Here is a 13,090-nt window from a genome sequence, read left to right as displayed (position 1 = left end):
ATGAATCTGAAGTGCCTGGAGAATATCCAGGTGGGCATCTTAGCAGATGGTAAGGGAGAGTTTAGTTGGAAGCTCTTTAGTATAAAAAACATAAAAAGAGAACAGGTTTTCCATTAATGAATGGATTCCACAAATAGTTTTTGAGCACTGACTAGGCACCAGGCCCTAGGTCATGTTGAGTGGATCATTTGATTTCTTCTATGTTGATTTACTCTAGAACAAAGAACGAAAAATTGTCCTCAACTGAAGATGTTTTGTTGGCTCATCCATGTTCTCACTTTCCTTTCTCGAGCAGGAGAATGGCATGAAGTCAGGGGAGGGGAGGTAGTGGGCAGTCATTCGGGGTGAAGGTATGGCCTTCTAGCAGTCATCCTGGGCTGGGCGGATGTTCCCTGGCCATACTCAGGCTACCAGAAGTCCCCCGCTGGACCAGCACACCTTGTGTCAGGACAGTCCCTGAAACTGTTGAGCTGCCCATGGCACCTTCTATTGGGCTGGAGAAGGCACCGTGGGCAGGGATCAGTTCTCCAACATGGCTTTCCTTCAGTCTGGCCCACAGCTAGGTTCCCCTGGAAACAAAACTGACCTCTAGGGGCTGGGGCAGGACACTGTTTGCCTAAATGTGTCCAACAGGATATGACATCACCCCCTGGGAGTGGACCAGCCAGGGGAATGAGGCAGACTGCAGCACTGCAATTGACGGTCATGTTAATCAACTGCCAAGCCCAGCAGGGCTTTCTCCCCTGGTAGTAAATAGGTGAGCTGTGGTTTCCCCATCTCTGTGTAGAGGGGTGCTTCTCCCTGCTTGTTGTGAGATGAATCATCCACTAGACTGGATTCAAAAATTCCAGTGTCTCCAGGGCAAGGTGACATTAAGCCGGCCGCGTGCGATTTAAAGAGATGGCAGCCACTGTGCCTCCCTGGAGGCCCGCACATGCCCCAGTAGAAATAGGCAACCCCACTGACTACTGTCACATAGGAAAATAGGGGCAGGTTGCAAGATCTTCCAGGTTTTAAAAAGAGAAGCTAGAAATTCCAATTTTGATTTCCAAATTTCCCAAAGTTGGCAAATAATTCGAACTCATTGAAAACTTGGTGATGGGCAAATAAACATGTTTCATCACGTTTTTGGGCCTGGTGATTCCCCAAGGCAAGGCCATCTTACTACATGACTGTAGCCAGTGTTATTCCTGGTACAGAATTGATGGTCTGTTTATTGAGTGAACAAACAAACAATCCAACCCTTAGCCGTCACAGTGAACATTTCCCAGGAATGAGGCAGATCGGAAGCCTGCACTGGAAGACTAAGTTCTTTTACACAACTGAAATGTTGCAGTGGAGCCTAAGGACTTGCCTGGGGCTGGGCCAAGGAGTGAGCTCTGCAGACAGACTCACTGTGGAGTGCTCAGTCCCTGCCTTCTCCCTGCTGGGAGCCTCCATGTGCCAACATATCCCTTCAGTTCTCAGGGAGTCTCCACCGCTGTGGCCAGGGGTGGGGAAAATAGGATTTAAACATCAAGAGCGGGCAGACAGCTCTGTGACAGTTTAACAGTGTGGGTGCAACTGTGGAGCTTCCTTGACTACTCCAAATCCACAGGAAGTCCTTTCCTTGAAGAGTTATTGACTTAAACACTGTTACGGGTAGTTCATATGCTGAAGTCCTAACCCCGGTATTCCAGAATGTGACTTTACATGAAGACATGGTCTCTATAGAGGAAATCAAGTTCAGATGAGGTCATTAGGGTGGGTTCTGACCCAGTATGACTGGTGTCCTTATAAAAGGACAAATCTGGACACAGAGGCACACACAGAGGGAAGCAGGCGTGAAGGGCTGAAGGGAAAAGTCAGCCAAGCAGGGAGGCCTGGGACAGAACCTTCCTCACGGCCCTCAGAAAGAACACGCCTGCTGATACCTTGATTTTGGAGTTTTTGCTTTTAGTACCGTGCGGCAATATATTTCTGTTGTTTGAGCCACCCCAGTTTAGGGTATTCGTTATGACAGCCCTAGCAAACTCATACACATTAATCTTTATTCATTTTATAAATAGTTGTCATGTGCCAGGCACTTTTTAAAGCAATTTACAAGCATTAACTTATTGATTCTTTATAACAACACTATGAGAGGGGCACTGTAATTATACTCCCTGGAATTACGATGAGGAACAAAAGGTTTAGAGAAGGTAAATGATTTGCCCAAGGACACACAGTAAGTGAAGGGCAGCGGTGGAATCTGACCTCAACTATCTCATTCCAGTTGGTGCCTGTAAGATATGCAGGACAGTTAACCTATCAGGATACCCCAGAACTAAAAAGGTGCTCACACACCTGTTTTGCATACTTTTAAAATGGCATTTCACAATGGTGAGTATCAGCCAGCTGCTGACCCTACCCCATAGCAGATGTTATCTCAGCAAGTTAAAGCTTCTGCCAGATAGGAAAGTTGGCGCTCAGCATTGTGATCACTTCCTTTATGCAATACAAGGACTCTTGAAATCACATTGTGATTTTCAGAGCTGTGTTATTCATTTTGGATGGTTTTAAAATCGTTTCTTACATTATTCCTCTAACCCCCCTTGGCCTCAAGTAATCCTTTGTCAACACCTGCTTCACTCATTGGGAAGCACTGTTTAAAAATATCTCTGTCTTTATAAATATACAGTCATTTCTATTTTATCTGTTTTGCAAATTTAGACTTTCTCTAGAGGGGATGTTGCTGTTCTTGTGCTTGGCATGGATGTTTTTCTCATGGAATTCTGAGAGTTCCTGACAAGGGCAATGACATTACCAGAGGCAGTCATCTGCTCCTGAGCTGTGTCTTTGACTCCAAACACCCTGCTCCTGTCTCTGCCTGCACGTACTGGGCGCCAACCATTCTGGGCCATCAACTGCCTTCTTAGCCCGCTGGCTCCCGGCCGCAGGAGAGCGGGGGTGGGAGGGGATTGGCGGAGGTGGGGGGCAGGACAGGATATTTATTTCCTGGTTCCTTCCTTGGGGTGTTGCCATAGGTTGGCTGCTCTTCACCCTACATCCCTCGGTGGTCTCTGGTTCCTTTATTTTGCCCCTCAGGCCTACGGGCAGTTATGGTTAGTGTGGTAACTGGCCTTTGCCACTGCTCTCCCAGGACTGGACTCTCCTGGTCTCTTGTTTCTCTCGCCCTAGTAACCCACTTGTGAAGACTCCTTCTATTTAACCCCCCTCAAACTGCCCTCAAATCTGTTCCTTGCCAACACCTGGACTTACAGACTGCCCTTCTCCTTCCCCTTAAAACCCAACAAGAATTAGGCCACACAAACTTCATTTCCTCTTATTTCTATTCTGACCACTACCCAAATCCTCAGGCTTTTTCTGAACTAGGGGAACCGCCTCCCACCTAGGATCCTAATTTCCATTTTATTCTTTTCTTTTCCCCATGGCATATACAATATTCAGATAAGGAACTTCCTGAAGACCTCTGGAAAGTGATGGCTTTCCTGTGTACAGAACCCAGTGTGGCTACAGTACTAGAAAAACAGGCTAGTTTTCAATCTGAGGGTTGGCTCTCTACATACCTTCCTTCCAGATCTTGGCTCTCCACAAAGGTCAAGTCAACTTCAAATTCAACTCCATTCCCTGAGACCACCCTCAGGAGTTTCTCCTGTTTTTTCACTTAATCCTCACAACAAACGTGCACATGGGCATCACTGCTCACATTCTGGACACGATAAAATTCAGGCTCAGAAGTGATCTATCCTGTCCAAGGTCACAGGAAGAGCACATGAGAGGTCTGGAATCTGAACTTGGAAGCCACCCCCTCAGCACAGGCTCTCACTACTCAGTATGGTGGCTGCTTTTGTGGGGGTTACGTGACCCCTCAGTGCTCTCTTCAACAAAACTTAGTCCAAAACAGCAAACTCTAAACTCTCCAAAGTTGGGTCTCCCTGGTGGCGCAAGGGGTTCAGCACAGCACTGTGAAGCTATCCCGGCCAGGGAGGTGACCCACATGGCACGGCAGACCTCTCCTGTTTCGCCCACTGCTCCCCTCAGCAGTGTATTTCAGTCAGTCTGCCTGTTCTGCTCCCCACTCTGTCTCTGGTGAATCCTCTCACTCCCACACTTCTGGCCTATACCCCAGTACTTGTATGCATAAATAAATAAATCTTAAAAAAAAAAAAAAAAGAGTAGACTCTCCAAAGTCTAGACTCCCAGCAGTAATTTGTTAGCCACTGACCTATGAGCAGATCCAGGAGGGGCTGGAGGGCAGGAAGAGACCTCGGAAACGAGGGAGTTTGGCTCCTGGTAACTGAACGAGGCCTACAAGGCACTCCACACCCTCAGAGAAGTGCCAGGCCAGAGTTTGCATCTGGGAGAGCCGGACCTTTCAGGAGCTCTGGGAGCATGGCCTTCCAGATGCACCCAATCACGCTGGCCCTCGGGGCCTTGGCTGTCTGGGTTCAACTCGGTTTCCCGACGTTAGACCCAAGGGTCTGGGAACTCCTGGAGCCAACATGGGAATGGGAAACATTGGCAGGAATGGCCAAAGATTTCTTGTTGCCTGAGAAGAGGCACATTGTACCCCATGGCTCTGGGGACCACGTGAGAGTGGTGTAGGGCCAGCCCCTTCATTGCTCTGTGGATCCAGGAGTGGCCTGCGATCACATGGATGAGTGTCTGATGAAGAACCAGGGCCAAGTGTCCATCGGGGGACTTGTCTGGAGGACTGGGAGGGCTCCTGCAACTCCACGGGGTGAGGTGGAGCCTGGATGATGGGGGGGGGGGAGCTGGTGCTGGTGCCCTTCCCCCATGGGAGTGTTCTCCAGGGTACAGTATTACCCTGGAGAAGGGTTGCCTACAGGGTTGCCGAACCCTAGGGTCCTGCTCGTATCTATGGAGTCTCCTAGGAGCACTACTCCCCCTCCTCTGGCCCCAAGGTCTGCTGTTGCCTTCTGTCCAGGTCTGCCCCACCACCCTGCTCCTTTGTCTCCAAAATCACCTTTTTTCAAGTTCCTGCCTTGCAGTGTACTCAAGCCCAGTTAGGTCTCAGCAGAAAGGATCCTGATGAAGCCAGAACACACTCCAGGAGTCGATGGCTGAGCACTGCCCTGCTCTGCCAGCTGAGATGCCTGTTTCTTATTAATAACAATTTACATATGTTTGCAATACAATTTTTCATAACCTCATTTAGTCCTTGAAATCACACTTCTGGTATTCTCAATTTATGTGGAAGGTGACCTGATGCTGAGGTTGTAAAGTCAACAATGACAAGAGTCGCATGACCATGACGACCGGACCGCCTCGGTGGACCACCCGTGCCAGCCTGGCCCCATGTACCACATCCGTGTTTGCCACGACACGGTCACCTTTCCCCCCACTGCACGTGGAGGTGGCCCCAACATTCCCATCACGCAGGTGAGATCACTGAGCCAAAGACCACCCGGCAACCAGGGAAACAAGAGCAACTGGGACCACCTGACTCCAGCCCCCGACCCCAACAGCTCTTCCTCGCTGCCCCAAGACCACAGCCTTGCGATCCCATTCTCCGGATGAAGCGGCTGGCGACTTAATCATCAGCTCTTGCTTTGCCCCGCTTCAGTGGTGACCTATGAACCTTAGCAGGGAATGGTACGCGCTGTCAAAAATGGTAGCGTCCAAGTATCTGTCACCGCCTCATTGTCAACTGCACGGCTTGAAGGAGTCAGGGGACCCTAGCGACAGGTTTCACCTACAAAACTGGAGTCCTAACACCCATCTTCCAGGTCGGGTTTCTCTTAGATTCCACTTCACACATGCAGATTAAGGTAAGACCTCCTGCCAATGTCCTGTCTCCAGGACCCGTGGCCGTGACTCCTTCACTGTATGAGCTCTGACTCCTCTCTCCATCTGCAGACTCTCCAGGTCGGGAGGAGCCTTGGAGCTGATGGAGCCCAGCCCTGAACCTGAATGCCTCCAAGCATGCCCCCAGGCAGCCCTTTAGCAAGCGCTCCCTCTTAAGGGCACCACAGGGCTCCCCCCAAGGTTGTCTACGTCATTCATTCTGCTTATTTTCCACTACTCCTGCAAAATAAACACACACCCCCTCCTTAGAAAAAGCGCAGGAGGCTGGAATGGCATTTTTGTTAGTCCTCCTATGCAGTATTCCACTTGATAGGTCACTATTTGTTTTTTAGAAAAGTAAAATCTCTGCTTCCTTCTTTCAGGATTACTCAGTGTTGTTAACTGGACTACAGCATTTTAGGATTCCAGAGAGAGTAAGGGTCAGGGGCAGCTGCCTGCTAACCTATTTCTGAGTTCCTCGAAAAACAGATGAGCCATTTTCTCTTCTGTCATTTAGTGAGAAAGGACTCCCATAAATACATTCTCCCCCTTGAGATAGTGAGAAGTGACAGGCAGGTCATATCTTCCCTTGTCTGAAAGCATTCAGATGCAAACATGTGGCCCACTAGGTGACAGGTCTGTAGGATTTTGCTATTTTCCTGCACCTGGTGTGAAGCCAAAGCCCCACTCCAGACTGTGAAAGGCAAGAAGCAAAATTCTTTGGCTGGAAAAGGTAGGGGGAGTCCAGCCACATGCACTAGCTTCATACAGCTCTGCAATACACAGAGGAAGACGGAGATGAGTCACACAAATACATAGTAAATAAATATATTTCATTTCCATCTCCGTGGCTTTTGCTTCCCTTCTCTCCTCCACTCCAACAGCCTTGAAATGGACGGAGAGTGAAGACACAGTGGGGTTTGTGTGGGCAGAGCCTCAAGGCAATGATTTTCCTGGCCCTGCTGCTCAGCTCTAGCTTCTTTTTTAAGAGAAACTTGTAGATTCTTAATTGGGAGGGTTTCTAATTCAACCCTTCACATCTTACACATGAGCAATCTGGGATCCAGATAAGATGCTGATGGCAGTCACTGATGGGAGGGGGGGCGGGGGAGGGCGTAAGGATCATCCCTTCAAGAACCCTATCTTCTGTTGGAAGGAGCCAGACAAGCTCAGCTGCCCAGGGAGTAAGAGAGGGGACTGGAGCCCAGACCACGTAACTCAGCCTGAGCCCTGGTCAAAGGGACCACATTCTAGAGCAAGGGACCCCACCTCCTTGATTTCTGACTGCAGTTCTCAGCAGCTGGGGCTCAGCCCAGCGGCAAAATGTCTGTTCTTGGCTCTGCAAAGCAGCAGTTGCCTCTGGCAAGATAGAGACTTTAGCCCAAGGGCTTGCCCCTCTTTTCTACTTCTCAGGGTGGCCAGCAGCCATAGGTGGGTGGAGAAACCAGGGCCAGGGCCTGTCGGCCTGCAGGTGCCGGAGGCAGGAGCTTTCACCCTCTCCTGACCCAAAGGTAGCTCCCTGATGATTTGGCTATCAAACTGCTCCTTCCCATCCCACTGCCTGCCCACACCCACCTACCCACCAGTCCCACGGAGACAGTCTCCCTGATCCTCCAGCGCCTGGACCAACCCAGCCCTTCCTGGCTTCCCAGCTGTGTGCAGGGATGTCTCCTTAGAGCCCCCACCGCAGACAATGGCCACACAACTGCTTCTAGGCCTTCCCAGGCATTGCCAGAAGGAGACCCGCAGCCTTCCCGGGAGAGGCAAGTGGTGCTGCCGATGGAACATTAGCAAAATTATTATGAAAAGCCCGACCCATAAGCCTCTGCTTGGGAGGCAGAAAGCACCAAAAAGAGGCCCGGGGGCCAGGTGTCCACCCAGGTGCCAGGCTTCCTTCCTCCTTCCTGGCAGCCCAGGCGCAGGCTCCTGCACCTCCGCCCCCACCCGGTTCCCATGGCAAAGGAAGGAGGACCCACTTACTGCTCGTGTTCATGGCGATGCCTTTGCACTGGGTCTTTCATTCAATACGGAGGCCCCCGTGGCTTTTGAAATCTTCTGATCTTCTGACCTCACTCATCACCTGGGGGGTGAAAAGGCAGTGCAGTCCCAACTGTGGATTCTCCGGTGCTCCCTCTCCCTTCGCTGTCCTCTCCAGTCTGGGCTGGAGCCCCGGCCTTGACGGCCAGGGGACTACCCCGCGCAGGTGAGAGCGGGCAGGCGGCGCGGAGCACACCGGCTCCAAGTCCGGCGGCCCCTCCGACCCGCAGCCCGGGCAGAAGTCGGACCAGCTGCGCCTGCTGGCGCGCACCCCGGCTATGCCAGCCCGGCGCCTCGCCAGCCCAAAGGGGGTGTGGACCCCGGGGAGGCAGGGCGGGGGCAGCGCGCGAGGCGCCGGGCTCCGTGGGCAGCGCTTCCCCGCCCGGCCTCCGCCCGCCCCGGGACCCACCTCTCGGCCAGCGCTGGGAGCCAGAGGCCCCTGCCCGGGCCCCGGCGACCGGTTCATGAATCCTGGCCCTCGGCTGGGGTCTCGAATGCCCAGGCGAGCAACGCGAAATGGGAGAGCTCGACATCCATGATGCGGGCTCGCGGGGCGCAGCGCGGGGGGCGCGGCCGCTCGCTGCTGCCACCTGCTGGACGCGCAGGCGCCGGTCCAGGCCCCGCCCCGCCCGGCCGCGCGGCTCGGGCCCGGGTGTGGGCCAGGCTGGAGGGGGCCGCTCTGTCCTGGGGCCAACAAGGGGGGCGCTTCAGCGCTGGTTTCCCGTCCCTTGGTTGTGGGGACGAAGGGCTAGCCAGTGATGGGGATATAAACCCGTCCCCGGGGGTTTTCACTGCCAGCCCTGCTTCTAAGTTTTGAGCTGGCCAGTTTTGAGCTGGCCAGGCTGCCCCTATTGGGCGTTCCCGAAGTGTAGAAGGGGGAGGGTGGACCAAGTGGGAGAGACTTGAGGGGCTCCTGCAGACTGCTGTCTTATCCCTACCTCTCTCTGTACGCCCATTATCCTGGATTCATTTGTGACAGTTGTTTATTTTCTCTTCCCCACCAGACTGTTAGCTTCATAAAGTATGGGTGTTTCAGGGAGATTCACTGAGGGCCGCCCAATACCTATAACAGTGCCAGGCACACAGTAGGTATCAATACACCCTTTTGACAGAATGCCCCAGGTCTTTACCGCATGGAATATTGGACAGCACTCAGAGGAGGCGCTCTAGGAACCCCACCTGGAGACAAGCCCCATCTGAGACAAACAGCGGGTGTGGGGCCTCCTGACTCAACCTCACTGGATCACCTAGTTCTTGTGTGGCCAGCGAACTCTTGCCCAAAAGTATTGTTTTAATTAGTTCTTTTAGGTGTGTACTATAGAAACCTATTCTGGGATTTTTGGGTCATAATCGATTCATCAGGGTGGAGTTTTTTACATTCCCCTGGCTACTTGCCCTGTCACCTTCTGAGCCTAATTACTGGTCACTGAAGCATGACTTTTGAGTGTCGAAAAACAAGACTGAGAGGACACGTAAGTCCGATCGATAGAATGACTCTGGTTAGAGCATGTGTAGAATCAAAGAGCTACGAACACTGCCACTCCCAACTTATATACAAGAAAACAGTGGTTCAGAGAGGTTGAGTTACCTGCCCTAGGACACACAGCATCTTGTGACAGAACTGGACTAGGTCTTCTCATTCTAGCTTAGTCCTGCCTTAATACACCAGAGAGTGGCATGTCAGGACTAGGGTAGGTCACTACCCCTTAAAAGTGGGAAAGTGCACCTGTTGGAAACCTGTAATATTTTTGCTGTACACCTCATGAAAAAAACAGATAGAGCTCATAAGCCCAGGATGTGATAACGATGAGCCATCTTTAGATAAACTGAAGGATCAGTGGATTTGAAACACATTTTAGTAGCCTGTTAATTTTATTTCTCCCAGGGGAAAGGAAATAACTCCAACCTCCTTACAGTGGTTCTCAAAGCATAACAATCACCTGAGAGAGGTGCTCACATTCAAACTCTCAGGTTCATTGCTCTGCATTTTAAAAAAGTATCTGGGTGATGCCTAGGGTATTCTTTGCTACTGAAAATGGCAGAGAAATAGAATAATTTAGAAAAAATAATAAGTGATTAATAAATATTTAAATTATTTCAAAAGATCTCTTTAGTGACCCCTTACATTTTCAGACTGATATTCCTTATGCAATTCCCAGGTTGTGCGTAACTTGTTAGGTTCTAATGCTTGGAAAATGATATTTATTTCTGGGAGAAAGTGCAGGTAAACCAAACATGTAAAATTAACAGGACTGTTCCATTTAGTTAGCTCCCAAGGTCTCAGATTCAGAAATTTCCATATTATTGGATACAACCAGATAAAATCATGGTATTCATTCATTCACTTGGCAATCATTTATTGACTGTCTACTTTGTGCTAAACTCTGTATTGTCAGTTAGGGATACAGCTGAACAGCACAGATGAGGACTGTACCCCCTGGAGCATAAGCTCTGTGGGGTGAAGAGAGGACTAACAGTAATTAAGCAAGACATTAATTTGGTAAACCCAATGATATCTTGGTAAATAGATCAGCAGCTATTTCAGTCTTGCTGATCTTCATCCCAGTTCTATCACTTATGAAGGCAAAATACTCAGCCTCAAACTCAGATTCCTCATCTATAAAATGGACATAATATGGTACCTGTCTCATGGATGGTTGTGTGCATTACAATATTCAGTGTAAGGCATGTAAACAAAGACTTGATGTATGCTAATTATTAGTATCACCCCTCACTTATGCCTATCCTCAGAAACAGTCTTGTCATTTTCTACTTATATCAACCTGTTGGTCTTTTCCGTAGAGCAGTGCTGTGAGAATAAAGCTCAAAGTCACCAGCCACAGGGCACTTGGTGACCAACTCTTCTGGCCTAGGTTCTTTCTGATCACACATCCACTTGGGTGCTGATGATTTCAGCCTTTGGGGGAGACCACCAAGCCTTGGACCACTCAGAGAGTTCCAAATAGCTTCTGTTGGGAAACAATCTTATTTCCCAGGCGTAATTAGAATGGTAGGAAGAAAAGGGTTAAAGAAGCTAAAAAAGCTATCCCGGTGAGGATGTCCACAACAATTGGAGGCCGCAGGGAAGGATGGGAAGGACGCAGGAGGAAGCTGGGGGTGGGACCCTCAGTGGACTGGCTGTGAAAGTCATCAGGAACGCAGGATCTTGGCTCTGTCCTTGCAGGAGAATGGAGGTGAGAGCCACACAGCAGAGGGTCCCTTTGTTTGGAAGTTTGTTTTGAACTTGGTGATTCCATAATGGAGATAAACAAGTCACACTCGGAAGCAGACGAATGCTCCTGGGTGTTGGAGAACCAGGTGGCAGAACTGTTGGGAGATGTATTTTCCACCTTCTTCAAGGGGAAAGGGGAGACCTTTGGGGCCAGCTTCACCCAGGCCGCTGCTGGCTATCCCACTATGCTTGTCTGACTCTCGAAGAGCCCCCTTCCTTCCTGCTTCCCTGTGCCTAATTGGGGTGTCTACAGCTCTCCCCCCCTCTTCTCTCCTCCCCACCCCCCTTGCTAATATTGACTGATACAGTTCTAGGCCCTGGCTTTTCCTTGATTTGCCTTTATGTTTTATGTCTCGCTCTTACCCAGCTCCCTCCTCCACATATCCTGCCCCTGCTCACCCCTGGCCTCATCCAGCCTCATCCTGCATACAGAATCCTCCTGGTCTCTGAAGTGTGGGGATGAGGGAAGAGGTGCCTGTGTCCCGTCTCCACTAAGAATGAGGACTTTTTTTTGAAAGATAATATGTAATTATTAACAACGTGGTGTAGATCTGATGTAGTTGTGAGGGAATATTTTCATGGTATGTAATTATTATTATTATTTTAAAAATATTTATTTTTATGTGGAAGAACTGGGGTGCAGGCTAAGAGGTATGGGCGAAGTGGTGGTGAGAGGATTCACCAGAGACAGAGTGGGGAGCAGAACAGGCAGATTGACTGAAAGACACTGCTGAGGAGGTCTGCTGTGCCATGTGGGTCACCTCCCTGGCCAGGATCAAACTCAGGCTATAGCGGTGATAGTGTTGAGACTTAAGCTCTAGGCCACCAGAGAGGCCCCATGGTATACCATTAAAAAAGAAAAGAAATTACAGAAAAATATGTATAGTGTGTTCTTTAGATCATGTAACTATGTGGATATTTGTATTATATGCAACATACTATATGTAGTATATGGAACTTGTAGAATATACACTGTATATCATATAAATTATTTTCCACAAATGTGATCCCACTACATCTGTTTATCTTTGTAAAGCATAGAAACATAAAGAAGGACCTAGAAAGGCAACCTCTTAATTGCCACTTCCTTGGATTTAGACAAACTTTTAACAAAATCACTTAGACAAGAGCAAAGTGTGAGAGATTTAGGCAAACATTTATTTGAAGAATAACCAAGGTTTTTTAGTTCCTTCATTCACTTGTTCATTTATTCAACAACTTCTCGTTGGGCCTATTTCAGGTCAGATACCATGCTTGGCAGAAGCCTGCTGGAGGGGAGATTGCAAGCTTATGATTACATCTGTAAAGTAGTGAAGAGGGGGCAGCAATAAAAGGGTGTGTCTACTTCAACAGGTGACTTTTAAGCTGAGACCGAAGAGGAAACCAGCCATCTGGGCAGAGTAGTAGGGACAGGGAAGGGGTAGAACCAAGTGGCAAAAGAGAATCACAGGTTCAAGGGCAGGTGGGGCTGGATGCCTCCACTGGGTCTGATGGCCTCTTTGTGGGAGAGTTGAGAGAGATCAGGCCACGTTCAGGACTAAGGGGCCTGGTTCATAGTGGCTCTGCTGGGCTGGGAGCTCAGAGATCTCGCGTCCAGTTCTCATGCAGCTAGGGGACGTGAAGAAACTGGGGCAGGGGGCAGCGGATGCAATGTTCCAGATTAGAGCCCCAGTGCCTCTGCTCTCAGCTGTGTGCTCCTGGGCGGTGACTTTACCTCTCCAGGCCAGAGGTTCCTGGTAAAGCAGGGGTGGCTGCTGTGAGCGTCGAGGGCAATGACAGAGAGAAAGATAGCTTAGCCCACTGTCAGCATCTAGTAAGTGTTCTATACACTTTACTCGTCATTCCCCTTGAAGCAACCTGATTGACCTGCAAGGTGACCCTTTCTGGGCCTCAGTTTCCACATTTGTCAATGGAGGGTTGGATACGTGAGTCCTGTGGGCCTTTCACTCTGATGCTCTTGTGAGTGTCCCAGGCTGCAGTCTGGAGGTCTGACAGTGCTCCAGGTCAGGCAAGCAGGGGCCCCCACCAGCA

General features: G+C 50.0%; 1 protein-coding gene across 1 annotated transcript in view; it reads right to left on the bottom strand.

Moving 5' to 3' along the window:
• ABLIM3 (actin binding LIM protein family member 3) overlaps positions 1 to 7,811 on the bottom strand; it is a gene marked incomplete at both ends in the record, with an annotated part of 104,498 nt that extends 96,687 nt beyond the window's left edge. The window contains 2 exon segments of the mRNA XM_084252243.1: positions 7,771 to 7,798; positions 7,800 to 7,811. Coding sequence (XP_084108369.1) covers positions 7,771 to 7,798; positions 7,800 to 7,811 — 40 coding nt within the window.
• Positions 7,812 to 13,090: the final 5,279 nt, after the last annotated feature.

The sequence above is a fragment of the Talpa europaea genome, assembly GCF_964194135.1.
Source record: "Talpa europaea genome assembly, chromosome: 13".
Classification (NCBI taxonomy): domain Eukaryota; kingdom Metazoa; phylum Chordata; class Mammalia; order Eulipotyphla; family Talpidae; genus Talpa; species Talpa europaea.
The sequence above is the reverse complement of the archived record's forward strand: the minus strand, read 5'-3'. Positions and strand labels throughout refer to the sequence as shown.